The sequence below is a fragment of the Camelina sativa genome, chromosome 12, assembly GCF_030686135.1.
Source record: "Camelina sativa cultivar CO46 ecotype springtype chromosome 12, ASM3068613v1".
Classification (NCBI taxonomy): Eukaryota; Viridiplantae; Streptophyta; class Magnoliopsida; order Brassicales; family Brassicaceae; genus Camelina; species Camelina sativa.
The window spans coordinates 20,881,928-20,909,573 of NC_141891.1; the positions used below are offsets into that span (position 1 = coordinate 20,881,928).

The following is a 27,646-nucleotide window of genomic DNA, read 5'->3' on the forward strand; positions in this document are numbered from 1 at the left end:
GAATGTAATTCTCTATGCATCCTAATTATATTGTAGACTCCAAATCCTCTCAGGCTTTGTTCTAAAGTGGTATCAGAGGTCGAACAAAACAATACCAAAACTACAAAAATTAGCCTTTTCAATTATCTTCATGAAAAAATATCATTATTATTAGCCACAAACAATTAAGAATACTCCCTGAAAAAATTAAAAGAAAAAAGGATTTGTAAAAAGAATGTTCAAAGTGGCCAATCGCTTGTAAACGTATTTGGAAGAGGAGTCAAATACACCGATAAAATTACACCAATGTAAACCTTTAATCTAAATTATCTAATAGTGTAGAATGTCTGATGGAAAAAAAAAATATATATATATATAAAAAACGGTGTCGTATAACTATCCGCTAACAATACACGTGGCACATCTAGAGTCAAACCCCAACCGCACAGACAAAACTCAAATTCCAATCCTATCTATCTCCATCACCAAAAACCAGTCTTCTTTGCTTCGATTTCCGAGTAAAAATTCGGACAAAAGTCTCAATATTTTTTTCTGGGTTTCTTGTTTTTCAACAGATTTAGCTTAAGAAATGATTCACTAAACTCCTCTGCTTCCGTGGATTCAGACTAAAAAGATCATGAAGGTCACAAGCTTGAGCAAGAATGCTAACTCCGCAGCAGCTATAGCTGTATCTTCAATAAGAAAACTCCCATTCCTCTCTGTGTCTGAATCTTTGCCTTGTCCGAAGAGTTCGACTAAACCCACGTTTCTTCCTTGTAAGTTACTCCTCCTCCTATGAATTTTTAAAAGCCCACGACTTTGCTAGCCAAGTTTCGATATTTTTGATTTCATGGATTCACCAGAGAAACTTATGTTTCTTAGTACTCACATGTAAAAAATTAGCTTAAGATTCCTTATTACTTGTACTAACTAGTTTTGTAGTGAGATGTAGACGGAGACCAAAGTTGGATTTACTCTGGGGGAAATTTAGAGTTGGTGCATCAAACGCTGGAGTTGGATCCGGGAGCTATAGTGGTGGTGAGGAGGATGGATCTCAAAGTAGTTCTCTTGATCAATCTCCTGCCAGTTCATCAGAAAGGTAACTAGCTCATATTTTTTTCAGTTATGAAGTCTAGCAGTATAGTTGAAATTGTGTTCAAGTGTGAAAAGTATCGAGATGGATCCGTATTGGTGTGGTCTTGGATATATAAGTTTGTCAACATTTGTTGGTATTTTATAGTTTATCATCTCTTTAACTCTTGTTTGCTGCATCAGCAAGAAACGTTGACATAAAAGAGTAGGAACTTAATATAGATCAGGTGATTATATGTGTCTGTAAGAAAGCAACCTCAGTCTTGGTAAAAGAATTGCCTCTAGTCTCTGTGAATATTGCAATACTAAGTTTATTTGTGTAATAAGGGTAGTTGAAGCTTATGTGATTCTACTTCTCTATTGGAATGCATATGTGATCCTTGTATCTTCATTGAATCGTGCAGCTTAAAACCTCAGGGGCCATTCCCTTATTCTTTGTCAATAGCACTTGTACTACTAAGTTGCGGTTTGGTATTTTCTCTTATCACTTTTGTGAAAGGAGGGCCATCCTCAGTTCTTGCAGCAGTAGCAAAGTCAGGCTTCACAGCAGCCTTCTCACTGATATTTGTTTCCGAGATTGGAGACAAGGTATCTATCTCTCTGTGTCTGCTTTTTTGAGTCACTTCGCCTTGAGATTACTTTTATTTAAAGTGAATGTTTGTAGTTGTACTGTTTATTTCTTCTACGGATGCTCATAAGTATCGTACCCTCACTTAACTTAGCCTGTGATCTCACATATGTCGTTTTTTGGTTGGCCAGACATTTTTTATTGCGGCGTTGTTGGCCATGCAGTATGAGAAAACACTGGTACGTTTTCTGCTAATATATCAATCTCTCACTCTCTTTGATTTTTTTGTTCTAATCTATTCGGTGTGAATGCTGATGTTATTGACCTTAAATTTCTTGACAAGGTCCTTTTAGGTTCAATGGGAGCTTTATCTTTGATGACTATCTTATCGGTTGTTATTGGGAAGATATTTAAATCCGTGCCTGCTCAGTTTCAGACAAGTAGGTTACCTTAAGCTTCTGTATCTTGAAGCTGTCACTTCGCTCATACAAACAAACCATTTGTGTGATAAATAGATGATGAGATGCTTCTCTCTCCTTGAACAGCACTACCGATAGGAGAATATGCTGCAATTGCGCTTCTCATGTTCTTTGGATTGAAATCTATTAAGGACGCATGGGATCTTCCACCTGCGGAAGTCAAGAATGGTGAGGAAACCGGTATCGAACTTGGTGAATATTCTGAAGCTGAGGAACTCGTTAAAGAAAAGGCGTCCAAGAAGCTCACAAACCCACTTGAGATCCTGTGGAAATCATTCAGCCTCGTGTTCTTTGCAGTAAGAAAGAAGAACTCGTTTGCATTTTGTCAAGAAGCTTTGATTGAACCATCTACATTATGATAATTGGTGCTTGTTTGAACTAATCAGGAATGGGGAGATCGGTCAATGCTTGCAACTGTTGCGCTTGGTGCTGCACAGGTTTGATTTGTACCATCCCACAAACACCAAATGGGTTAGTTCACTAATCCCTAAACCTAACTTCTCTGTTTTATTTATGTGTAACAGTCTCCATGGGGAGTTGCAAGCGGAGCTATTGCTGGACACTTAGTGGCAACATTGCTTGCAATCATAGGCGGCGCGTTCCTTGCCAACTATATCTCTGAGAAACTGGTACGAGCAAATTCTTACACAAGTCCATTCACAGAAACAGAATTGCTCACAAACTGATGAAATATTGGTGGCTTCTTTTGTTGCAGGTGGGCTATGTGGGTGGAGCTCTCTTCTTAGTCTTTGCTGCTGCCACATTCTTTGGAGTGTTCTGAGCTACGTTTGTTCCGACAATATTCATATTCTTACTTCTTTTGTCGGAATCGAAGCTGGAGAGTAATAAACGAAACCAGACCCTTGTAACAATAGTTGTTTGGAATAATAACAAGAAGGAAACATTTCAAACACATTCATTCATTCACAAGTTTTAAAAACAATTCTCAGTATTTTAGATGGACGATGATCCTCAACAGCATCTCTGCTCCATCAACAAAGTGTTGCCCTGCAGGAATCAACGGCCTAACCTCTGCGAACCCGCAAGCGTTTTTAAACCTACCGGTTCCTCCAGTCACAGACAGATGTGACATGGTGCTTCCAATCCTATAAATTCCATAGAAATTGAGATTATCATTGTACTCTCCACCTTCAAGCATAACTGTGAAAGCCATCATCTGTGTGCTTCCATCGGCTGAGCTGGCAACATAAACCCCTTGAGCCTTACCAAGTGGCTGTGACCCCAAGTCAGGACCGGATGTGATTATGTCGTCAATCACCGTGATCGTTCCGAATCCAAGACTAAGACCATCAGGACCCAACTGTGTCTGAATCCCATTTAGATTCTGACCAGAAAACGCTGTTCCAGACAAACCGGTACCTAAAGGTATGCCGTTTATACCGTTAACCGTTGGCAAAGCGCCGTTTGCATTTGGTATGGCTACACTGTTTTCGGGTGGAACGAAACCGATAGGCTTAGCGAATGGTACTTGGCCGTTGTAGATATTTCCAAGCAAACCAGTAATGGGTCTTGCTGTAGGACTGCTTCCGCCAAGTATGTCGTGCATGTACAACTCGAAAATCGGGTCTTCTGGTGCAGGATTGAGTGCAGTTGTTGCAGTAAAAAGAGCAACTATGAGAAAGATTGATTTTGAAAGTGAGACTGGTGATTGTTTCGTCATTTTGGAGGATGTTTGTTTTCAATGATTCTTGGTTTTGTTTTTCAGGAAATATTTGAATGGTTTTGAGATTTGATCAATTGGTCTATAAATACGGAGGAAAGTGATTAGTGAAGTTGTTGCATTTTTTAGGATTGTGAAGTTGTTAAATGGGGAGGTTATTATAGCCGTGTGTTGACTTTGTGTTTTTTTTTTTTTTGGGGGACTTCGGATTTGGGTGGTTTAGGTTGTGAGTTGTGTGACATATACCAAGAAAAGTCAACTCTCTTGTTTCGTAGAGTACATTACTAATTAAAACCAAGAATGTAGCATCGCCAAAAAAAAACACAAAAAAAAAAAAACAAGAAGGTAAAATTGATGAAAGTATAAAATGATACATTTGTATATTTTAATAATTCAAAATGGTGTTATTTTTATTTGGTCAAATTCAAAATTGTGTTCTTAAATTTTTTTTTATATACTCAAATGTATTTGGAAATTTAAATATTTAAACCACTACAATATCAAACTGAATTATATTTTAACTTTTTTCAATTATCACCACTTGGAAAGTGTCATAGAATCATGAGAAAAAATGTGATTTCGCTCATGTTCCATGTATCATTGTTACGGTGACAAGCGTACGCAGCAGCGAAGAGATTTTTAGTCCTACATATTGAAGGACAATAACTTTATAAATGACTAATGATCACAAAGAAGATCGATCAAGAAGCATTTTCAACAGTAAATGCAAATAAAAGAACATGTTGAAAAGATGAGTTACAACATTTAATACATATAAATGCATATCACATACAGTATTAATCTTCAATTACAATTTTTTTTTTTCTTACTTTTGATTCTAGACCGGTCCAAATCACTAAGTTCTTCTTCGTTCTACTTCACGGTCTCCTGCTGATTCACTAATCACTAGTATCAATAGGACCTATGTGGTGTACCACACGCGTTAAATCATAGTATATATTGAAGAAAAAATTGTCTTATGGGTTAAATCTTACTATCTTAGTATATATAATGAAAAACAAAGACATCTTTTTATCTAAAATCTATATTCAATGTATAAATATTAAATGTTTGATACAAATAATCAATGTTATTGCTGTAAAAAGTGTATAACATCGCATACTATACAATAACTAATAGCCTAACCACAGTTTCCATTTTAACAACAAAATTGTACATAAATGTAAAGATCGGTTTCTACATTATAACCATCTTTTTCATATATAAAACTTAGCAATACAAAAAAAAATCTCGTTATGTAACACGAATATCATCTTGTACGACTTGTAAATTGTAATATCAAACTTTATTTACCAAAGACAAATAGACTTACAACATATAATCATTATACAACAACAACTTTTCACTAACCAATAATCAAATAAAATATGGTAACACAGGAATACTCTGTTCATTCCTAAAGAAATTACCACTATCAACTCGAGTCTTAATCTTCACCAGCCTCTCAAAATTACCACCGAAATAGCTCTCACCGTAACGTTTACCTTCAAAATAGCTACTTATTTTTTCATAGTGTGAATTAATCCCCAAATCAAGATCACGGTAATTAGGAAATGTCTGTCTCGGATTCTTGGATACAAACGGTGTCATGAATTGGTACAACTCCCTCGTCAAATCCATGTACCGGGTGGTTAGTGTACCTTCACTCCAATCCGAACCGTACTGAATTTTCCAGAGGTTCCCGGCTCTATGTGGAAACGGAGTCGCCGTCGAAGGAATCTTTTCCATCACGCCACCGTATGGAGTGAAAGTCATAGTTGGGATTTCGAGCTCCATCATTTTCTTCCAAATTGATTCTAAACCGGTTCTTGAAATCGGTTCACGGACGTAATCTGATTTCCTCTTGAGGTAGGTCACAGTTTGGTTCCTTTGGAGTAGAAGTTTCTCAGAAGAACCCACTTGGATATCTGCCCAGAATAGCACAGATTGGATCCAGCTCGTTTCTGTACAGTCAGATCGGATTAGACCCAATTCTGGGAATCTCCGGTTTAATATCGACAGAAGCGTTGTTGTGTCTCCAAGAAACATAGCTTTGAATGTTGCCCTGACGGTCTTTTGTGTGGAAACAGTGCCGTTTACGAATACGACTTCGATAATTGTTCTTAGAAAAAGCTCGTCCGGTAGCTCCGGTGCGACATGCTGCCACCGGTGAACGATCTCGGTTGCGTTTTGCTCTAACGTCCGGGAGATACTAAAAACCGTGACATTTTCAGGGACTTCGACTAGGCTTATTTTGTACGCTAAAACTACGCCGTAGCTACCTCCTCCTCCGTTTATTGCCCAGAAGTGATCTTCTCCCATTAATTTTCTATTCAATTTTTTTCCTGAAATTTTCAAATATACAGCGGAATGAGAGATAAATTATTAATTATCTAAATATTCAGGTATATAAAAGTAATAACAATATAGCTAGAGTAATCTGATATATCAAAAACTCATTACATGAAGTCATGCATGAAGAAAATAATTTGTTTTTCAAATGTTCTGTATGAATGTATTTGTATACTGACTTTAAATTTCCGATCTGATATCAATTAATGAAATTATTTGCCGTAAAAAAAAAAAAACTAAACTGATACTAATATCTAAATTTAATCAGCATATAAAATAATGAAGCTAGAGATATTAATTGATTATACCATTGACATCGACCATTCTTGCATCGATGGTATTATCTACTGTGAGACCGTGTTTTCTCATCATATTACTATAACCTCCACCGCTAACATGGCCACCGACACCAACCGTGGGGCAAATCCCAGCGGGATAAGCTAGAGTGCAGCTCTTTTCCCATATATGGTAATAAACCTCTCCGAGGACGGCACCAGTTTGGACCCACGCAGTTTTACTCGCCACGTCGACCTCAACCGACCGGAGATTGAACATGTCGAGGACGAAGAATGGTTCGCCAGAGTACGTAACATATGACAAGCCGTCGTAGTCGTGACCGCCGCTTCTGATTTTCATCTGAAGGTTGTGGCGTTGACCGCAAGTAACCGCGGCTTGGACGTGTGATTCATGTGTTGCGGCGATTATGAGAAAGGGTTTTGGAGTGTCGGAGGTGTTGAAGCGGAGGTTACGTATGTTGGCTTCTAATACGGAGGAGTATGAGGGTTTTCCGACGAAAAACACGGCGGGGGAGATGGGATGTTTGGGGTCGGAGTTTGAGGTTATGCATTGTGTGAAAGTCTCGGATGAGTTTGATTCCCGTGTGAAGACGACGAAAAATGAAAAAAGAATCAATAAAATACTTGGATATTTCATTTTTAGGGATTGAACGTTAAAGTAAAGAAATTAAATGATTGCGTTCATGAATGTCGTCGAGGACTTTAGGTTATTTATATACTTACGGGATTTTTTTTCTTCTAATAGTAGTTAAAATGTTATTATTGTTTATGAAACACCTAAAAACATATTTAATACGTTACGTACTCTCGCAAACCGTTCTTCGTTGATAAATTTAAAATATCTTTGTGGAATTTTCAAAATATATGGGGGTAGAAGTGAAAGTGGATCGAAACACGTAAACTTAAAATCATGATTTGTTAAATTGAGAGTGATCGTAGGACTCTTTCATTAAAATCATGAAAGCTGTGTTAGAACAATGAGAGATTTATAGCATCAAGACTATTTAATATACTTTGAAAACTATGTATACGGCAAATAGTAAAACTTTTTTTTCTTCTATGCATGAAATTAATCATACGAAAGGATGGCATAATTTTGAAGTCGAAGACGGCCAGTTAATGAGATTTTTTTTCCCACAAGATAAAGACTTTATTTCTTTTAAGAATTGTCAATAAATAGAAAATCTCTAGACATTTATGGGCTGCAAACCTATATAGAACAAATGTTACCTAATTTTTTATAAAAAAAAATTGCTGAATATCAAGAAAAGTGAGTCTCGACTTTCTAGGAGTCGAACCCTTGTGCAGGTGTTTAATAACAAACTACTTTTACCATCAGACTAAAGGAACTTCTCAAAAAAAAGGCCGATTATTGATTACATATTATCAATGGCCGCAAGCACCTGCTTACTCCGCTTGTAGTCCTGACCGGTTCTGTCTCGAAGCTATGCCGGCTGAGTTACAGAATCAGAGTAAAAATTTTTATTAGGATAAACAAATTGTGCTAAGCTATGCGTAACACTATTACATTCTCTCCTTGTAAAAAGAAAAGAAGTTAAATTAAATTTTGAAGTTCAGTAATGCATATATGTTTTGAATCAGGTTTGTTAGAGCTCTATTCTTCTGAATACCATTGACAATATTGATGAGACACACAGTCCCCTTCAAAGATGGTAATTGTGTAACCTCTAATCCATGATTGTTGCAAACCGATTAGCAAAGCTTTTGTCTCTGATTCAAGTGGAGTTTCAGCATATCCTAAATTCAGCCCCGGCTCAATATTATTTAGAGTCCTAGGGCAAAAAAATTTTTTGAACCCGTTAAGGTATATATATACTGAATTTTTAGTATATTTTGAACCTATCTATGTTTTTAAAAAACTTGTTTGAACCCTCCTAAAAATTATTCTACAAAATAGACCCTAATATACATTTAAATGTTAAGAATTTGGACTTATTTTTTTTTTAAACCAGACCCTTAAACACATTTTTTTTTTGAAATTGTGGATTGTCCCATGGGCCACTGCCCCTCTTCCCTCCCCACTTGAGCCAGGGCTGCCTAAATTTGTTGAACCCCAAGCAAGGGGTGAACCAATATGGTTTCAACTTATCCAACCACCTGTTGCCTGAAAATTAATCATATCAAAAGCTGCATCAAAGTTGCATTTCACCAAAGATTAGGAGGAGCTGCCGATCGTTGTGTTTGTTGAGTTGGTTCTCGAGGAGTCATTCTATTTAGCTTAATATTGATCCATTCATGTGTTTCAGCTTGAGCCTATAAAACAGTTTTAGAAGCACTTTCTCTGTAATTGTTAAAAATTGTTGTTTCTGGTCTTCCAAATTCGCCAAAAAAGCCAAAATGGCTGTAGAGCATCATGATAGGAAATTTCCTGTCGAGTTGAATAATTTATGAGTGTAGAAATATTTCCTCCGCATCATCATATATAGTTGGCTCCAATTTAAAGAGGAAGTATTGGATAGGCGCCAAACTGACAAGGCAAAGGACAATTAATGAGAGAATAAGAAGATATGTTTGAACCCTAAACCAAATTTGATGATTTAATAAAAGGATAACACATATAATATATTTTTTATCTAAAATAAAGTTCTAACTAACTGTACCAAGACATTATATTATGTAATTTTTAATATATGTCCTAAAAAAATTACAAATATTCATATTAAAATATATTTTTATTTTGTATAAAAGATAGAATAAAGCTTTTTAATATTTCTGTAATATAGCTGTTAAGCCGCCTCCATGGCTAGCTCATCAATTGTATTGCGATCACACTATTAAGGGCCTGACTGGTTCAACCGCAGAGTTTGCGGTTGCGGTTGCAAGAGATTGCGGAAGCGGGTGGTTGCGGTTTCAAGCATTATTAAGTGTTTTAAATTAGTGGTTTAGCGTTTTAAAATGGATGCGTTTGCGGGAGTTTACGACTGGTTGACCAGCGGGTGCAATAACGGTTAAAACATAATAAATATAATATATAATTATATAAAGGTTTAAAAATACCAAAAAATTTATTTAACTTGATTTATAATTAAAATTCATTAAAAATAATAAATAATTAGTTAAAAAACAAATAAATTTCATATTGAAATAGTTATTACTTTATGCATCTGGCTTTTTACCAAAACTTTAATCAAGTAATTTGATAAATGAAAAACATATGTTTTAGAACATAGATCTTCTTTCTTAAATCTCACACACTCAATAAGTTCTGTGGGGCAGTATTTGGATCGGTAGTAATGATCAAACGAAAGTTGAGAAGAGTCACTCATGATTTGTTTTTATATTTTTCACAAATAATCTTATTTTTTAAAATTTTTTTGATGAAATTTTGTATTTATTTATATTTTTTTGAACTTACGTGTGATGTGCCATTTAATTTACATCAAGTTTTCCGGGTTATTGTTAATTGAAATCTTATTTTCTTCCAATTTTTATTTTTTAATATTCTCAATCGTATTCGTACTTCATTTTCTACCATCTTTAATGAATAAAATAGCTACGTAAAAGATATAGAAAAAAATATATTTCATTATCATTGATTTGTTTCAAGTTTTTTTTTAAAAAAAAATTTAAAACGCAATCACCCGCAAACGCAAACGGTTGCGGGAAGCAGCTTTTGGAATTCATTCGTTTGAAGCTGTTGGAAGCGATTTGAAGCGATTAGGAGCGGTTTGTATGATTAGTACCAATCGCTAGCAACCGCTACCACCCACAAACACAGCGTTTGCGGAAGCTGGCAGGAGAACCAACCAACACCTTAATATAATCTCTTTTTCAACGAAAAAAACAAAATTCTTTAACCTTTTTTATCACTGCAGTCTGCAGCAATTTTATCATTGTAAATAAGATTTATCGTATGTGTATCGCTGCATGAAATCAATCATACGACACTAAGAAATGGCAAATAGTTTTGAATTATAAAAATGCGCCAATTAATAAGAGGGTAAAACGATACATTTGAACCCTAAAGCAAAGTAATATTAATAATATTTTAAATTAATGTAATTTTATATTTATTTATTTTAATCTTTTAAAATTGTGTGCTTAGATATTTTTACATACACTTACTGTATGTAAATAATTTAATATTTAAAACATTATTATATCAAATACTAATAATATTTTAAAACATTCATCACATACATTATCACCACCTACATCACGCCTAACATTTTAGTAAAAGAGTATTATAAAAATAAAATAATTTAAGAAAAATATTAAAATTCAATTTAATGTTTTTGTTCTAAAAGACAAAAATAAAAAATCCCCAGTAAAATAAAAACTTAAAATTTTGAAAAAAAATAGAAAATAATAATTTGATTAATTAATAAATCTAGCACTAGTTAGCTTGTTGCAATCAGGAGAGAGTAATTAAGATAAGATAAGAGTAAAAAATATGGTTGTCCACAGACGTTGTGACATCTGTAACTAGGGTTTAGACAACATTTCTTCTCTATACACATATATAAACGAAACATATCTATGGAGACATATCACAACGCCGTTGGAGGAGCGTCAAGCAGCCGCCCAAAGAGAGAAACGACTTCTCTCCATTGATGAAGATGAAGCAGAATCCGGAGGCGGGAATGGTGAAGGAGATGTGGTGGCACGTCACGCTCACTGATCCGATCTTTCAGGTACATTATTCTTCATACTTTACTACTTCTCTTTACGATGGTTTGGTTGGTTCGAAATTATTGTGGTATGGAAGACAACAAAGGGGTTGGAGGAGCGTCACGCAGCCGCTCAAACAACAGACAACGGCTTCTCTCCGAAGGCATGGAGGAGATGGTGGTGGGACGACACGCTCACGAAACCTTATCTTTCATGTATATTATTCTCTCTTCTTTACCACTTTTCTTTATGATGGGATGATTGATTCAAAATTCTCAAAACTGTTGTAATATGTGGTTGATTTTATGGGGTAAACTGTTGTGATATATAATTTACTAGCATGTGTACGAGAGAAAGGTACTCAATATGGTTAGACAAACGATCGATGCAATTTTCGTATACAATCGATTGATTTTATACTTCTTACACATATTATATATATATATATATATATATATATGTATTTTTCTTAATAGAAGTGTTGTTCATTTCTTTGTAGACATATATGTGATCAAAGTAAACAGAACTGAGATTTGTCGGCCAAGCGTGTCCAGAAGTGATGCGTTGTGTCAACGGTACGTCTTTTTTTTTCTTTTTTTTTTTCTTGTTGATATTAAACTTTTAGGATAACTTTGATGAGATACAAATTCATGTCTTTCAAATGTTAATTTTATTACTAACATGATTCATAAAATCTCAATTTTATAACGATTTCTCTACGCATCTCTAATGGAAGACAAGTGAGAGGACCAGAAAAAAATCAGTTTCTAAAATTTTATGAGCTTTCATGACGTTTTTAGATAGTGTTATATATATACTTCCTTTTAATTACTTTTAGAACCTCTGAGTTAATAAGAGGACACTATGACCACTAGTAGAATTTTCTCGTATAGACACGAAAGAGTCACGACAGTACGTGGCACTTTTCTAATTAAACACGAAAAAGTCACAAAATGCCACGAAATTAAAAATAATGAATTATGTGACATTTTCGTTATCTAATCGTGGCTTAATTAGCCACGAAATGGTCTCGTTTTTTAGGCGACTTTTTTTGCTACGTTATGGTCACAATATATACGTGACTATTTGTATAAACTGTGTCTTTTGTAAGTTACTAGTTTAAAGTTAAATTACCAATTATAAAACAGTTAATAAACCAAGAAAACCTTTGAGTCCTTCAACTTTAACACTTATAAAAAAAACGCCGTCACTCATATCTCTTTCTCTTCAAGAATTGTCATCCCTTCGTCTGATCTTCGTCGCTCACAAATCTCCGACTTGAATCCGCCGGTACGTCTTCTTCATCTCCTTCTTCTCCTTCTCTAGTGTTCATCTCCTTCAATGTATTTGCTAATTCTATTTCAACAATCCCAGACCCTTTAAACCATCAACTCTTTTAGGTTTGGATATGTTAATTTGACAGCAAATCCCTTATCTTCGGCTTGGCATCAACCCGCTTAAAGGTAAGTCTCTCTTTTCCTCTCATTCTTTTCATCTTTATCTCAGATCTAACTATTTCGTTTCAGATCTAACCTTAGATCTAACTTTTTTTTTTCAGATCCCGTCGCTTCAGCACTCTTCGATATTTAAAGGTAAATCTCTCAATTTTTACTCAAGTCAACAAAAAAAAACAATTGGATTGTGTTTTATTTATTAGGATTCAAAGAAGGAAATGCATATAGAAGCTATCCAGCGACAGAAAGAGAGTGCCGGAGACGGTGGAGAAAGAGAGAGGCCAAGAGCAAAAGCCTTCTCCGTTGAAGTATTTTTATTTTCTATTTCAATTTGTTTTGTATAATTAAAATTATTTTCGTTTTTTAGTAAACAAATCATTTTGATTAATCTGTAATGGCCAATTTTTTTTATTAAAACTAAATGAGAAAGTCACGGACATTTACCTGACAAATCCGTGGCTAACATAGTTACGAAGTATGCGTGCCAAAATCGTGGCTATAATGTCACGAAAGGACACGAAATTTTTTAAGTCACGATCGTATAGACATGATTTTTTTCCGTGTCTTATCGTGACTGTATGGTCATATAGCCACGAAAATATAGTCTAAGTCACAGAATTGTCCATGGCTGTACGCTCTATTTTTACTAGTGGACCATCTTCATTAGTAATTGTTGACGGATGTTTTAAGACTTTTTAACAATTAATTTTAATACTAATGTGCAAAAGTGTTTATAAAGTGTTTATAAGAAGACACTATGACCATCTTCATTTAGTGTTTCTATATGGGTGTAAGTGTGTAAAAGTGTTTCTAAATGTCTTTTTAGACAATCTCAAATGTATTCTCCTATTTTTATCTCTATTTTAGAAGAATTCTATAATAGAAATGATTTTATTCCTTGTATTTCTCTTTAATAGATAACTTAATTTCTTATTCTATATATAGCGGAATTCTATTTTTTTCTTTATATATAAAGGAATTCAATTTTTTCCCTCTATATATAGAATAAAAAATTGCATTTTCTATTTTAGAGGAATACATTAGAGTAAACTCACTTCTATTATAAAGTTACTCTAAAAATAGAGATAAAAAATAGGAGAATACATTGAAAATACTTTTGCACACTTTAGTATTAAAATTATTATGAAAACAAAAAAAACTTAAGACAGTGGTCAACAGTTATCAATGGAAATGGTCTAACAAAGTATGGTTAGGCTTCAGTTTTCCTTTGCGATAATCAATTAATTGCTTTATCCAACATTTGAGAAGAAAAAAAGAACTAACATTCCATCCAATATTGCATTAAAATTAAGTATAGAACTTAAACTGAAGAAGATTGAATGCTTGATTTATTCAAGCAAGCTGTTTGTTTTGCCATAAGAGACGCATGGGTGCACCCATCAACATCAACTTAATTGATCCTACAAGTCATGTTATGGTGTCGATGGTTGTTTCATTGTGTGTCGTGTGGGAAAACGAACAACTTGCTTGAATAAAATAATCATATAATTTTCTTTCAAATTCTACATTTTAATACGATCTTAGAGATGGGTATTTAGTTTCCCTTTCTTTTTTTCTTCAAGATATTGGAGGAATCAATTGATGATCATAATGGAAGACAAAAGAGTACATATATTGCATTGTCCGTCTTATCTTTGTTCATAAGCTTATACACAGCTAGAGTTCAAGTCCTTGGTGAAGGTGCCAAAACATAGGCTTCTGAAGCAGTTTTGTAAAAAAAATTTAGATCTCTGTTTCCATTACATGCATCTCAAGTGATTTTTTTTTTTCTGTTTTGTTGTATATGACTTTTTCCTGAAACATATATTAGGTAATTTACTAACTTATGTGAAGATTATGTAGCGTATGTTACTATATAAACTGGAGACTGTAAATGTGCATTAATGGAGGCTTAGTTTTTCGATGCAGTGGTAATAAATTAATATAAGAGTAACATTGTTGTTGTTCATAGACGTTGCGACAATTAGGGTTTTTTTTTTTTTTTTTGTCGTCTGACAATTAGAATTTAGACACCATTTTTTCACTATACACATATATAACGCCGTTGGAGGAGAGTCAAGCAGCCGCCCAAAGGCGAGAATGGTGAAGGAGCGTCAAACCACAATCCGATGTTTCAGGTTATTCTTTCTACTTTACTGTCTCTCTATACGATGAAATGGTTGATTCAATATTTATATAGTCTTCGCTCATTACAACCAAGCTAAAGTGCAAAGCTTACAGTCTTTGCTCATTGACCAAAAAGCTCTTTAGACAACTAACTTGTCTTCTTCTTCTCAATTAATCAACACATAAGAATCCTACAACCAGAAACGTAGATAACAAAAGAGGCTTTGCATTTCCATTAAACCTGTTATTAAAAGTGATAATCATATACATCTAATTGGTTGTTCCTTTAGGTGGATCGGACAAAAATAGAAGACGATCATTGATATATATAGTGATGACTATCAACCGCTTTTGACCTACTTTTTGAATTTAAGGTAATTAAATATTCAAATCAACTATGTTTGATTATTATTATTTAGTGCTATTACGAATAACATATCATTTTTTATCTCACAAATAAAATAATTTATTATATAAAATTTGATGTCAAAGTAACAAGATCATGACACATATCAATTATATCATATAGATGTTGACATGTGTTAATTATAAATTTATTAAAATTTTAAAAAATAAAAATGTAAAAATTCAAAACCTACCATAAAAAGATTTTATATGAAATTAAAATAAAGAAAATAAAACATAATTTTATTTAAAATCTTTTAAAGAAAAAAAATCTTTGTAAATTTTCAAATGTAAAACAAAACTATTAACAGTTTTAAAAATATTAAAATACAATTATAAGAAAATTATAAAATTTATACAGTTTAAAATTTTAAAAAGATCATTCTAACAAAATTGTATATATAAATACATATACATCATAAAAATTGAAATTATAATATAGTTAAATTATTTTAATTTTAAGTTACTAATTTTACAAGAAAAATTATTACTTTTTATATAAGACTAGATAAGGACCCGCCCGATGTGCGGGTTTAAAATTTTGTAAATAAAATTAAATTTAACAAAAATATATCAAAATTTGTTGTATGTTATTTATAATTTTTTTTGCTATAATACACTGATCTATACCTATTTACAAATTTTTATGTATGTTACCATTAAAAATGTATTTTTTTACACCTAAATATATTGTATGTTACAAATATATTCGTTACCACCATCTAAAAAATCTCTATAGAAACACATTAAGCCAACTATTATATATCTCTTTACTTTCACTTATGCATTTTTTTAATTACAAAAATTGTTGGCTCAAAAAATATTTCAAAAAAAATATATTACATAGTATACTAATCATTTATTGTTAAAAAAGTATACTAATCAATGATGTATCATCACAAAAGTGTATTACCAACCATGGAGAGAATTTCGGCTCCACCGTCCTTCCTCCTCCCTCCCTTATGGAGAGAACTTTGTGTCCAACCTCATCTACCATTGAGAACATTGGCTCCGCCTCCCTCCCTTGGAGAGATAACTGTGCGTCCAACCTTCTCTACCTTCTTTCCTTGGAGAGATAACCTGCGATCAACTTCCTCCACCATACAGAGAACCTCGGCTCTGCACTCCTCCTATGTGGAGAGAACATGTTCACATTTTTTAGCTATCTCAAAATGGTTTGCTCCGACAACCAGAGAAATTAAAGACCATTTTTTAATGTTATAAAATCTTTTGATAGTAACTAATATTAGATTTCTTAATGTATTTGTAACAACCCGTCCCGTGGACCCCACTAGCCTCACTGCTAGCCCACTAGCCTCACTGCTAGCTGCCCCAACAGACCCCAAACTGGCCCTGCAGCTCAATTGGTGGCAACTTGTCATGTGGGAAAGTTGTTAAAGGGTGAAGACCAGGGTTCGAGGAACGCTTGTCGCACCAATAACCTACTGGTGGATGTGGATTTCCATAGTGAGGGGTTAGGATCGATGCCCTGTAGGGCCAGCTTGGAGTTCGTTGGGACGGCTAGCAGTGGGCTAGCAGGGTCCACGGATGGTCCGTTGGGGCAGCTAGCGGTGGGCTAGTGGGGTCCATGGGATGGGTTGTCATAGTATTCGTGGAAGCTTCTTTGACATACCATGATGTAGCCTCTGTCTTTGTAATGTCCTGACAGTCACCTTCCTTAGTGGGGCCCACGTCTACTCCCGACCTGTGGGCCCATCCATATCCGACGGCCGGTTTGTTACATCTGAGAGGCTATAAATACTTTACCGACCCTACAAATCACCACATGATATTTCTCTGTGTTTTGTCCTCACTCGCGCAGTTCTTACAATCACTTCCCAGAAGCTCACCCATCCTGAAACTACTCCAACTCAAGTACGTTTAACTCTAGAGTTCTCTCAGGATCCTTGACCAAAAAGATAAGTGCACATTGGTGACATAGGTGGCCAAATCAATTTTTTTAAAACATTTCTACAAACCAGGATGTCACAGTCTCCAAGCTCCTATGGATCTTTCAACAATGATTTATGTATTTCCAATCTATCTATCTATTTTTGTTTTAAGCTTGTATTTATTAGCCTATTTTATCCAACCATTAGATTGATAAGCTTATACTCGTTATCTCCTTTTGGGATTTGAATGAATGTTAATAATTATGTTTGCACAAAAAAAAAAGTGTCTATGACCAACCAATGAAGGTTGAGAAACTAGAAAAAATTGATTTGACATAATTAAAGAAATAATAGAAAATTATAAGCACGATAATATATAAATCTCAAGTAGTTCAAAGTGAAAATATAAATTAAAAAAAATAATCTAAAAATACTATAATAAAATTTAAAATACAGTATTAGAAAAAAGATGCATATATTAATCTTTTTTTGGGTCAATATATAAATCTTATCTATTCCGAACTGAAAAAGGAGAAAGTAGACGAAAATTTTGGTATAAAAAAAGGAAAATTTTACTTTCCCATTAATTATTTTTTTTACAAATAGAACAAAGTTGAAAGCAGTGTTTTTGAATAAATTATTTTGTTAGATGAAAAATATGAGAGGATCTATGTTTATATAGAAGTGAGCATTTACAAAATTTAGAATAAATAGTTAACTGTATATTTCCCGTAATCCCTTTTCTATCGTTTTTGTAGAATTAATAACTTAAAATTAAAAATAAGTAAATAATGTTATAATTTCAAAATTTGTGAAATATATATATAATCTCCTTATAATTATTTGTTTTAAAAAAGCCTTTTAGATTTTTGTGATTTTTGATAATTATCTTTTTACATTATTAATATTGTTTAAAACAAAATATTTTGTTTTCTGTTGAAATTTCAAATCTCTCCTATTATATTAACTTATACACATGTCAAAATTTTGTTAATGACTAACTTTAAAAACCTAACTTTATATAATAAGATATTTTTAAAACTTTTTTTTGGTTTCTAGAAAACATGGCTAATATCACGTAGAATAGTAAAATCAAATAATTAACATAATAATTTGACAGTTGTCAACATCTTATCAATATATTTGACACGTGTCAACATCTTATCAATATATTTGACATGTGTCATGATCTTGTTAATGAGTAGTATTGTCATCAAGGTTTATATAATAAGATAAAAAAATATTTGTGAAAATATACAATTAATTACGGTTTCTAAAAAATTGTAAATACTCACCTTTACATAAAGAAAAAGATGGTTGAAGTAAAAAAAAAAAAAGATCGTCTCATATTTTTTTTCCACCAATCAAATAATTTATTCAAAAAGACTGTTATTGTAATATATAAGATAGGAGTATGTAATATTAACATATGCGTTTTTAACTATAAAAATGTTAAAGTGAAGAGAAATATAATAGATTATTTAATGTGTTCATAACGATAATTTGTTGGTAGTAGTAAAGACTAAAGAGTATATTTTAACAGTAAAATATATTTGTGTGTACAAATACATTTTAGTTGGTAATGTATATAGTAGATTTGTAAATGGATATACATAGTGTATGATAGAAAAAAAAACTATTTTCTATAACTAAAAGTTTATCTCTTTACTTTTATACATTGTTTTTACTTATGAAAATAATTAAATATATATTCTTTGTTAAATTTAATTTAATTTTAATAATTTTGAACTCATCTACAACTATTTTCTTTTACTAAAAGTGTATCTATTTACTTTTTTTTTTTTCAACCAAACAATAAATCAAAAAGAAATTATTCTGTTAGTTGTCCAAGCTGGAGGGAAAGGGTTTACAAAAAAAACTTCAGAGATCAGATAACGCAAAGCACGGGCAAGACAATCTGCCTTCGTATTTGACGCACGCCGGATCCAAGAGATATAGAATAGTGGGAAGGACTCCAGTGAGTTTAACTCATCGAGCAGGTTGGAGAAAGATGACCAATCTTCAGGGACTGCACAATAGTGAGTAACTCACCACAATCAGTCTCGAAATGTTGACAAGCGATCCCTCCAGCACGTATCCGCTCCATGACCGACAACAACGCTTCTAACTCCGAATGTAGGGGGAGGGGCTCCGGCTTAGATACTTGGCCCCCAACAACAAGGTTCACTCCTCACCAACGCAACACCACCAGCCCAATCCTGAATGCACATTGGTTGCTTTCCAAGAACCATTAATATGACAACCAGGTGAAGAAACTTGGACATCCGAAGACGGAGATGGAGCTGGCATGATCGCCGTAAAAGAGAGCGCCTCTTCCCAGGCTAACTTATCGCCCAAAGCCTAAGCAATTATATCATTCGTCTTGATCTCTAAACCTTGAAAAACGTTTTTATTTATGGCCTTCCAGATTGGCCATAAATTCTACGGTAATTGAAGAAGTTGATCAGGATCACCCTGTTGAGAGGTATCTCTCCAGAAAACAAAATCTAAATTCGAGTATACTGACTCATATGGAAAACCCTCTGACGAGACTATAGTCAGAGATAAATCCCAAACTTCACACGAGCGAGGACGTTCAAAGAAAACATAATTAATAGTCTCAACCACATAGTCGCACCATTTACACCAAATATCACATTGGACAACTTCGTTTATCAATTTATTTTTATAAATAGTTTTTACTTACTAAAAATATATATTTTATATTCTTTGTTAAATTTTATTTTATTTTAAAAACTCTAAACCCGCATATCGTGCGGGTCCTAATCTAGTTAACATAAAATGTTAGAAATTAAAATAAACTTAGAAAATCATTTTGTTTATTTGTTTTGAAGAAACAAAAATAATAATTAGATACAACTTGTTGAAATTATCAGGAGAGATTAAAGATAAGATACGAGTAAATGATAAGATTAAGATCTAGCAACAGAATTGTAGTCCATACACGTTGTCACATCTGTCCACTGAAATCAAACAAATGTAATGACACTGTTTCTTCTCTTTACTTATACATAGGAAAGCATATCTAGCAGCAGTTGGAGGAGCGTCAAGCAGCCGATGCAACGTACGACTTCAGGTACATTCTCTTTACCATGAAATGGTTGATTCAATATTTACAAAACTGTTGTGGTATGTGGATGATTGTAATTTGGGTTTCTTCTCTATACATATATAGCCAAGTATGGAGAGACATATTCGAAATCCATAGTGAAAGACAAAAAAACGCCGTTGGAGGAGCGTTATGCACATCCGAAGGCGTGGAGGGGATGTGGTGGCACGACACGCTCACGAAACCTTATCTTTCAGCTACTTTGCGATGGCATGGTTGGTTCAAACTTCTCAAAAACTGTTGTAGTATGTGTGGTTGATTCTGTGGGGTAAACAATGAAGAAATCATTTAATAGCACATGTACGAGAAGAAGGAACATATATTTCAGGCAAGACTATATTAATCTTCGATCAAATATTATATACACTTGTCTTGAACCATTTAACTTATATGTTTGCATGGGCTGAACCAGATCAGAAGGTTGCACCGTCTTCTTCGGTTGGATCTTTTCTGTATATTGAAAGGTAAGAGTGTAACAGGTGTAGTGTTTGTGATTTGTACCGGTGAAATGTGTATTGCAGCCTTATTTATATCTTGTAATCTCTCTCTATCTCTGAATTTGATCAGATGAGGAAGCTAGGTTGCAAAAGCAGCAAAGAAGACGGAGAGTCTTGCCGGGAACACATGGCAGCACCGTAAGTTTTTCATCTTCATATCAATTTCTTGAGAACTCGAAATGAATTTGATTCAAATGCATATATATACATCTTAGAGTTCAGTGGAATCTAGAATTTTTCATAGGGTATTGTTTGGGTTACATTGTTTGTAATGTCGTTTTTACAACTTAGAATGAGTCCAAGGCTTCATTTTTATTTGAATAAACAGAGAAGCAAAAAAGTCACTTCTGGATTTATGGCTTTATGGTTAGACCAAGCAAGCAAAAAAACAATAACAAAAATAATTCACTATCGATATGGTTAGTCAAACGTTGCACATTTCGTTACACTCGATTAGTTTTTATTCATGTTTTATATGGAGTTTTCCTATTAGAAGCGTCGTCATTTTTTTAGAGTTATGTGATGAACGTAAACAGAAAATGTGAGCTTTGTCGGCGAAAAGTGACAGACGAAGTGATGCTTCATTGTGTCAACGGTACGTCTTTTTTTTGTTCCAACCTAAAATTTTTAAGCTTTCACCATGGTTTAAATAATGTTATATTTTTTAAAATTCTTTTTAGAAGCAAAAAGCTTATGAGCTAAGAGAAAGTATGTTTACTCTTCTTTCCTCCTTTGCTTTCACCAATTGCTTTATCAAAGATTTGAGAAGAAAGAAAAGAAAAAGAAAAATCCTTCCAAAATTGCATTAAAAGTAAATATATAACTTGAATTGAAGAATAATGACTGTTTGATTTACTCAAGCATGCTGTTTGGTTTGCCAAGAGACTCAGTGTAAGTATCCATCAACAAAACAACTTGGTTTATCCTCCTTCAGACCTAGTTTATCACTTTTGATCATATTCAAGATGGAACGATAAGTCACAAAATTTACCATCCATTTTTTACTCATGAGCCAAGGGTAACTCTTGTGACTTGTCGTTTCATCTAGATTGTGTTTTGAATATTTGATAAATAACTAAATAAAATCATAAAGTAGGTAAGCTGGTTTTATTATATTGTGTCATGTGGGCAAACGAATAGCTTGTTTGAATTAAAAAAAAAATCATACCATTTTCAAATTATGCATTTTAACGCATTTTGTTCCTTTTAAAAGCTTCTCAACAAAGATAAGACAACAACACAATATGAAAATCCATATAGAATTGTTTGATCTTCATTTGGTGAACCAGACACAATATCTGGATAATACTCAAGATACAATATCTGGACGCAGCATCTATAAAGGAAGAAAAAAAAGTTAAAATAAAAGTTTTATCACTAATTCACTATAACAAACCATAACAATCACAAAAGCATGCAGGGAAGCATGTAACGAAACTTTTTTTTTTGGGTTTGGTAAGTGTGCTCGATCACTCGAGCTCGTGGTCACAAGCACTGACCCATGCTTGATTGCTACCAACGAGCCACTAGCGACAAGCACAGCATATAACGAAACTTTGAGAAACAAAGCAAAATCCCTTAGTTTACTCTAATTATGCTTGTTTTTATCTTTTGCTAAATTAATTAACATATTAGATATCTATATCTGGACTGTACATGCCCATATTTTGCTTCTCTTTATTAGCATATAGTTTTCATCAGTATAACTTGTAAACCTACAATTTGATATTTAAATATATTTGTTAACAATAAACTTATTTTCATCAGCCCTTTAATATGTTTTCCAAATTGGATGTCATAGGCCAATGCTTCTTTTTTTTTTTTCTCACTGTGGCACGGGCAACAGAGCACTACAGAACTTTAGCTCAGTATCATACTATCACTAGAATGAGTGAACAGAACTTAAGTCAACCAAGATTATACACAACACAGCTAGACTGCAACGTCCCTGATGAGCGTGCCAAAACGTAGGCTTCTGAAGTAATGAGCATACAAAAGAAGGTATTAGTAAGTTTTTGCTAAATTGTAGATATTTCATTGATAATGAAAAAGCTTAGGTTACAATCAAAGATTAGATAATTAAACCAAGTTTTCGGCCCATCTATTCAACCAAGCAATGAAGCTTTGGGAACAAGATGAAGCGATGACGTTTTTGTTGTCCTTCCCGGATGAGTTGCAGAAGGAGAAGGTAATCTGCAGATTGTAAAACACTTACTTGCGACAAGTAGCTCTAGAAGCCTTTCGCATGAGGTCCGAGACTGAGCCCTCAACGGTGAAAACTCCAAATCATCGATCACATACTCTCCCTGCGTCATGTGAGATCGATTCTTCATTTCAATCTATGAGCTATCCCTGTAACAGAACCTCACAAGCCAAATTAAGTAAATGGTGCAAGCTCCCTCTACCAATTAAGCAAAACGGAAGGTATTAGTAAGTTGATTTTGTAATTTATTAAAATCTCTGTTTCTTTTTACATCTCAAGTGCTTTTGTTTCTGTTTGGTAAAATAGTGTGAACGTTATGTAAATTATACTATTATATAAACTGGAAGCTTGTAAATGAGAATTACTGGATGCTAATTAAGTTTTGGATCCGGTAGTCATTAAAATTGCCTGTTAATGTAATATAATTGTTTAATTAGAGAGATTGAGATTTTGTAGAAGCATTTATATAGCAGTAAAAAAAAAAAAAAAAAGGCAAAGCAAAGCATATATATAGTCTTCGCTCATTACAAACGAGTTAATATACAAAGCTTACATATAGTCTTTGCTCGTCGACCAAAAGACTAATTAGACAACTAATTTGTCTTCTTCTTCTTAATTAAACCATCACATAAGGATCCAAACGACTTATAAAACAGAAACGTAGATAGATAACAAAAAGAGGCATTGCATCATCTCCATTAAACCTGCGATTAAAACCGCTAAACCTATACATATCCAACTTGCTTCTTCTTATATGCCTTGAGTCATCACATAGGCCACCTCCTTCAAAATGTCACTCTTCAACCTCAACAACTCATATTCCTTGGCCTCCACCAACTTCAACTTCTCTTCAATTCTATTCTTAGTCTCCACCGACACCTTACTCCACTTCTCTTTCACAGAAAACTCATCCACACCAAGACCCGCAATAGTCCGAACCAGAAAAGACTTCTCAAACAAATTCGAAGACTCAGAATCTCCTCTAGGAATCACCACTTCCTTCTCTTCTCCAACATTATCATCACCACCAGATTTCAAAGACTCGACTTTCTTCAATTTTCCATTAGCCAACTTAACAGCAGATTCAAGAGCCATACCATCAGAAACCCAAATATACTTAGCTAACCCCAAACACTTCTTATCATGAGACGATTCTAAACTACCTTTCTTCTTCTGTTTAGCAAAATACTTCTTTTTCAAAGATCTAATCTTGTCACCGAATTGGATTTTGCTAACATCAAAGCTAATGTTGTTCTTGGCCATATCAAAAAAACCATTCATATCATCATAAGGACTTGTACCTTTCTCAGCTTTAAAATCAATCATCCCTTGTAACAGGGAGATCTCATCATCTTCACTCCATAGTCTCTGGAAAGGCTTTTTCTCATCATCTCCTGAAACCTTCTTGGCTTTTTTGGCCTTTTTGACATGCATGTCCTTCGAAGTCGTTCCTGCTTCACTCGCTCGCTTCTTCCCTGGTTTCGGCGCAGTAGATTCGTTACCTTCCTTCTTCTTGGGCTTGGTTGTGAGTCTTGTGACAACGGCGACAGGCTTCTCTGGTGATGGTTCAGATTCGGACTCAGAACCCTCAGACTCGGTACTTGGAGCATTGGCTGGGGTAGTTTTAAGGGTTTTAGAGGTGGCGGGATCTTTGGGATCGTCTTCTTCAAAGGAGGAATCAGAGGTCTGTTTTACATCTTCTTCGCCAGATGAGGTCTCGACTTCTTCGTCGCCGCTTGAAGAAGCGGTTGGTGGATCTTCCAAAGGGTTGAGAACCTTCTTCGCCATCGGAGTTTTCCAAATTCTCGGAGAGACTGCTGAAGCGTTACTGAGAGGCTGAGAGCTTTAGGGTTTTTTTTTTTTTTTTGTGGGTGGACAAGTCGATAAACGAAATGGTTAAATATACTAATTATAAAACCAAGTTTTTTATTTTTTTGGACCTACATGGGCCGGTTCTAGCCCATAACTCACTAAACAGAACAGAACTAGAAGTTGAACTCCTCCATGTGATGTGAGAACACTGACAAGTGGACAACGTATGGGACTTTTCCATTAAACTATAAACATATTTTTTTTTGCTAAAATGCAAATATCATTATAAATGAAAGGGTTTGGTTTACAAAAGCGTCAACCAAAAGATTGGTTTCTTGGCAAAAAAAAGTGGAAAACAAGAGAACCATAGGCAAGAAAAACGGGAAGTTACATCCATTTTAAGGAAACAAAGTCAAAGCAGCCAGATTTGCATAAGCTTTTTAAAGCATTTGTGAAGCTGTCGTGCAGTGATTGAGTTTTTGATCTCGCGGTCTATGTCTTTGAAGATTACTGCAGGCGGCACAATCGTCTGGTTATGGTAGAGATTATTTCGCTGTCTCCAGATGGCATAAATGACTGACTGGCCAACGAGTTTGCGAAGTGTCGATGGTGCTCGCTCTGTTCCGCTACTCATCCAAGCTATCAGGTGCATACAAGAGCTGAAACTTGACATCGGTTGTTCCAATTTCCTGCAAACTGCATTCCAAATAGAAGCGGCAAAACCACAGGATAAAAACAAATGATCTCTCGATTCTGGGAAGTGGGAGCAGAGGTCACATGTGGTGTTGACGTTCATTCCCCACCTGGCCAACCTTGTTCTTGTAGGGAGGCGGTCTTGATTTGCTAACCATACAATGAAATCATGCTTAGGGGTCGCACCCTTAAACCAAATTGTGTTGTGCCAAGAGACCACGTCCGCTCTTGGTCAAAGGACTGCCCATGTTTTTGAAGAGGAGAAACCATAGCACTTCTTATTCTCCACTACCCAATCGTAAGAGTCAGGACTTTGTGATGTGTGAGGGTTACTGATGGTGGTGAGGTGGACATGAAGTTGGACTGACTGCTCTGATCGGGGGTCAGCAAGTTTCCAGCCTTGGGAGTCACAGGTATCCGCTACTTTTGCAGGTAAGGGAACTCGTAGCTCTCTCGGCCCTTGGTTCCCGATGAACTTAATGAGTGGTCCGAAAGGGGTCCAATTGTCAAACCAGAAGCTTGCCTTTCTTCCATTGCCAATGGTGCAGTTGATGAATCTTTTCGCCAAGGGTCTCAGTCTAAGCAGGCATCTCCAGTTCCAAGAGTCAGAGGCTCGTTCCGGTTGATCCCAGAAACTCGTGACTTTGCTGCAGTTGTGATATTTATGCCAGGCAACCCACAGTGAGCCACTCTCCGAAAAGAGAAGCCAAATCATGCGCAACCACAGAGCTCTATTCCAAGTGGCAAATCTTCTTAATCCGAGGCCTCCTTCAGCCCGAGGGAGACACACTTGAGACCAAGATAACTTTGCTATTCCAATCTTGTCAATCTGCCCTGACCATAAGAAACGAGAACACAGTGATTCAATTTTCCTGATGCAACCCAGTGATAGGATGAAAGTGGAGATCCAGAAGTTGACAATTCCTGAGATTTCAGAGGCAATTAATTGCACCCTTCTAGCAAAGAAGAGAGATTTTGTAGCCCAAGAGTTGAAGCGAGATGTGATTTTCTCTATAAGCGGCGCGTACTCTGAGACTTTTAGCTTCCTACTCATCAGAGGCAACCCTAGGTAGCGTATAGGCAAAGATCCCGGCGTGAAACCATAACTTGTTAAAGCATCTGATTCAGCTTGGGTTAGCCCCGCGTGAAAAAGCTGAGTTTTTGCTCTGTTCATGTGCAGACCAGACCATCTTGCGAAGTCCTCTAGGGTCATTAAACTATAAACATTTGTCGAAAGGGTTCTTGTATTTCGAACAAATCAGTCCTCACAAACAAAGCACTCGACGTTTCGAACAATATTAGAAGTAGTGAAACCAAGTTTAGTAAAATAAAGACCAAAGTGGAATTGTTATAAAAAAAATGAGGTTTAAAACTTAGTAACCTAGAGCAAACACTAGCCGTTAATGTCCTCGAACCAAAGCTGGAGAATATCTTGAAACCGGCCGGAGTCGATTCTGGAATGAACCAGGCCAAAAATCATGCTTGTAACCCCTGTATATAATAATGTATTTGGGGAGCCATATACTTGAGAAAAAAACCTCAACGCCGGGTTGGCTCATAAATGTGGAATCAAATTATCAAAAGATGGTTTGGTCACTACCAGCTCTTACAAAGTATCTATTTTAAAATTTATTTATTAGTAGGTTCAAAAAAAGTTCTTAGCTTGTTGTACATTATCATGTAATTAGGACGGGTCTTGTTTGCAGTTTAAGTTTAAACTAATCTTGGATTTTCTTGATGATAAACTCATACCTAATAAGTTGATGGACCGCGCAATGAGCATTGTGGTAGATGCGGTCCCTAGTCTTTCTTATGGTGATTTGGAAAGCTATGTACGTAAATGAAAATGTATCACATCCATCAGTTTAGGACTGGTCAAGTCGAATCGATTCAGTCATCATCTATTAAATAATTAAGTTTTGGCCAAGATGTAATGCCAGAAACAAATTCTATTATTAAACTATAAACAAAGTAATTAAACTTGTGACAAAAAAAAAAACAAAGTAATTAAACTTTTAATTTATAAGCAATACAAATGAGCTTCGTACTTTCTTAGTATAAGTGTAGTGATGAACCATCAAGTTCAATGAGATAACCAGAAATCCTTGGGTTTGCTTTTTTCATTTTTCATTTTATCCAATTTTGATTTCTATTTTGTGGATAGAAGAAGTTTCATTTTGTAGTATTTTTCTTTGTCTAAAAGAAAAAGTAAAAAGAAGAGAAAGAGTCAAAAGGGATGTTACAAAACACAAATGGCAACCCATAATTTTCTCAACATCAACACAAATCAATCCACAAATATTAAATGTCTTATTCACTAATCACTCAAATTTCAAGAAATCCAACACCAAATA

The 27,646-nt window shown here is 34.6% G+C and overlaps 3 protein-coding genes, 2 long non-coding RNA genes and 1 pseudogene across 10 annotated transcripts; 3 read left to right on the top strand and 3 right to left on the bottom strand.

The window, feature by feature from the left end:
* Positions 1–387: 387 nt before the first annotated feature.
* On the top strand, positions 388–3,061 carry LOC104732354 (protein PAM71-homolog, chloroplastic). The gene is made up of 9 exons (XM_010451886.2): positions 388–755; positions 922–1,078; positions 1,476–1,659; positions 1,831–1,878; positions 1,983–2,079; positions 2,185–2,414; positions 2,505–2,555; positions 2,643–2,747; positions 2,834–3,061. The coding sequence occupies exons 1-9, from the start codon at positions 617–619 to the stop codon at positions 2,897–2,899; spliced, it is 1,077 nt and encodes a 358-aa protein (XP_010450188.1). The 5' UTR covers positions 388–616; the 3' UTR covers positions 2,900–3,061.
* On the bottom strand, positions 2,982–3,899 carry LOC104732353 (dirigent protein 18 pseudogene; annotated as a pseudogene). The gene has a single exon (XR_015574541.1). The product of XR_015574541.1 is annotated as a dirigent protein 18 pseudogene (transcript).
* A 1,189-nt stretch (positions 3,900–5,088) lies between these two features.
* Positions 5,089–7,202, bottom strand: LOC104732355 (berberine bridge enzyme-like 8). The gene is made up of 2 exons (XM_010451887.3): positions 6,460–7,202; positions 5,089–6,144 (listed from the first exon to the last, which is right to left on the bottom strand). Exons 1-2 carry the CDS (start codon positions 7,082–7,084, stop codon positions 5,177–5,179), a joined length of 1,593 nt encoding a protein of 530 aa, XP_010450189.2. The 5' UTR covers positions 7,085–7,202; the 3' UTR covers positions 5,089–5,176.
* A 3,745-nt stretch (positions 7,203–10,947) lies between these two features.
* LOC104732356 (uncharacterized) lies at positions 10,948–12,985 on the top strand. Of its 3 annotated transcripts, none has more exons than XR_015574480.1 (6): positions 10,948–11,294; positions 11,579–11,654; positions 12,312–12,369; positions 12,454–12,542; positions 12,638–12,671; positions 12,737–12,985. It is a non-coding gene; the product is annotated as an uncharacterized LOC104732356 (long non-coding RNA). The 3 variants fall into 3 exon arrangements; XR_015574481.1 differs by having other exon boundaries at positions 10,950–11,294; positions 12,480–12,542; XR_015574482.1 differs by having other exon boundaries at positions 10,958–11,102.
* Positions 12,986–14,113: 1,128 nt separating this feature from the next.
* On the top strand, positions 14,114–22,337 carry LOC147930831 (uncharacterized). 3 transcript variants are annotated; one of them, XR_015575120.1, is made up of 8 exons: positions 14,114–14,671; positions 14,951–15,034; positions 19,994–20,054; positions 20,154–20,415; positions 20,500–20,551; positions 20,655–20,722; positions 20,913–21,003; positions 21,121–22,337. It is a non-coding gene; the product is annotated as an uncharacterized LOC147930831 (long non-coding RNA). The 3 variants fall into 3 exon arrangements; XR_015575119.1 differs by lacking the exons at positions 14,114–14,671; positions 14,951–15,034 and having other exon boundaries at positions 19,969–20,054; XR_015575121.1 differs by lacking the exons at positions 14,114–14,671; positions 14,951–15,034; positions 20,913–21,003 and having other exon boundaries at positions 19,969–20,054; positions 21,121–21,384.
* Positions 22,338–23,276: 939 nt separating this feature from the next.
* LOC104732358 (putative transcription factor At1g44810) lies at positions 23,277–24,666 on the bottom strand. The gene has a single exon (XM_010451889.2). It carries the CDS (start codon positions 24,573–24,575, stop codon positions 23,538–23,540), a length of 1,038 nt encoding a protein of 345 aa, XP_010450191.1. The 5' UTR covers positions 24,576–24,666; the 3' UTR covers positions 23,277–23,537.
* Between the last annotated feature and the right edge of the window lie 2,980 nt (positions 24,667–27,646).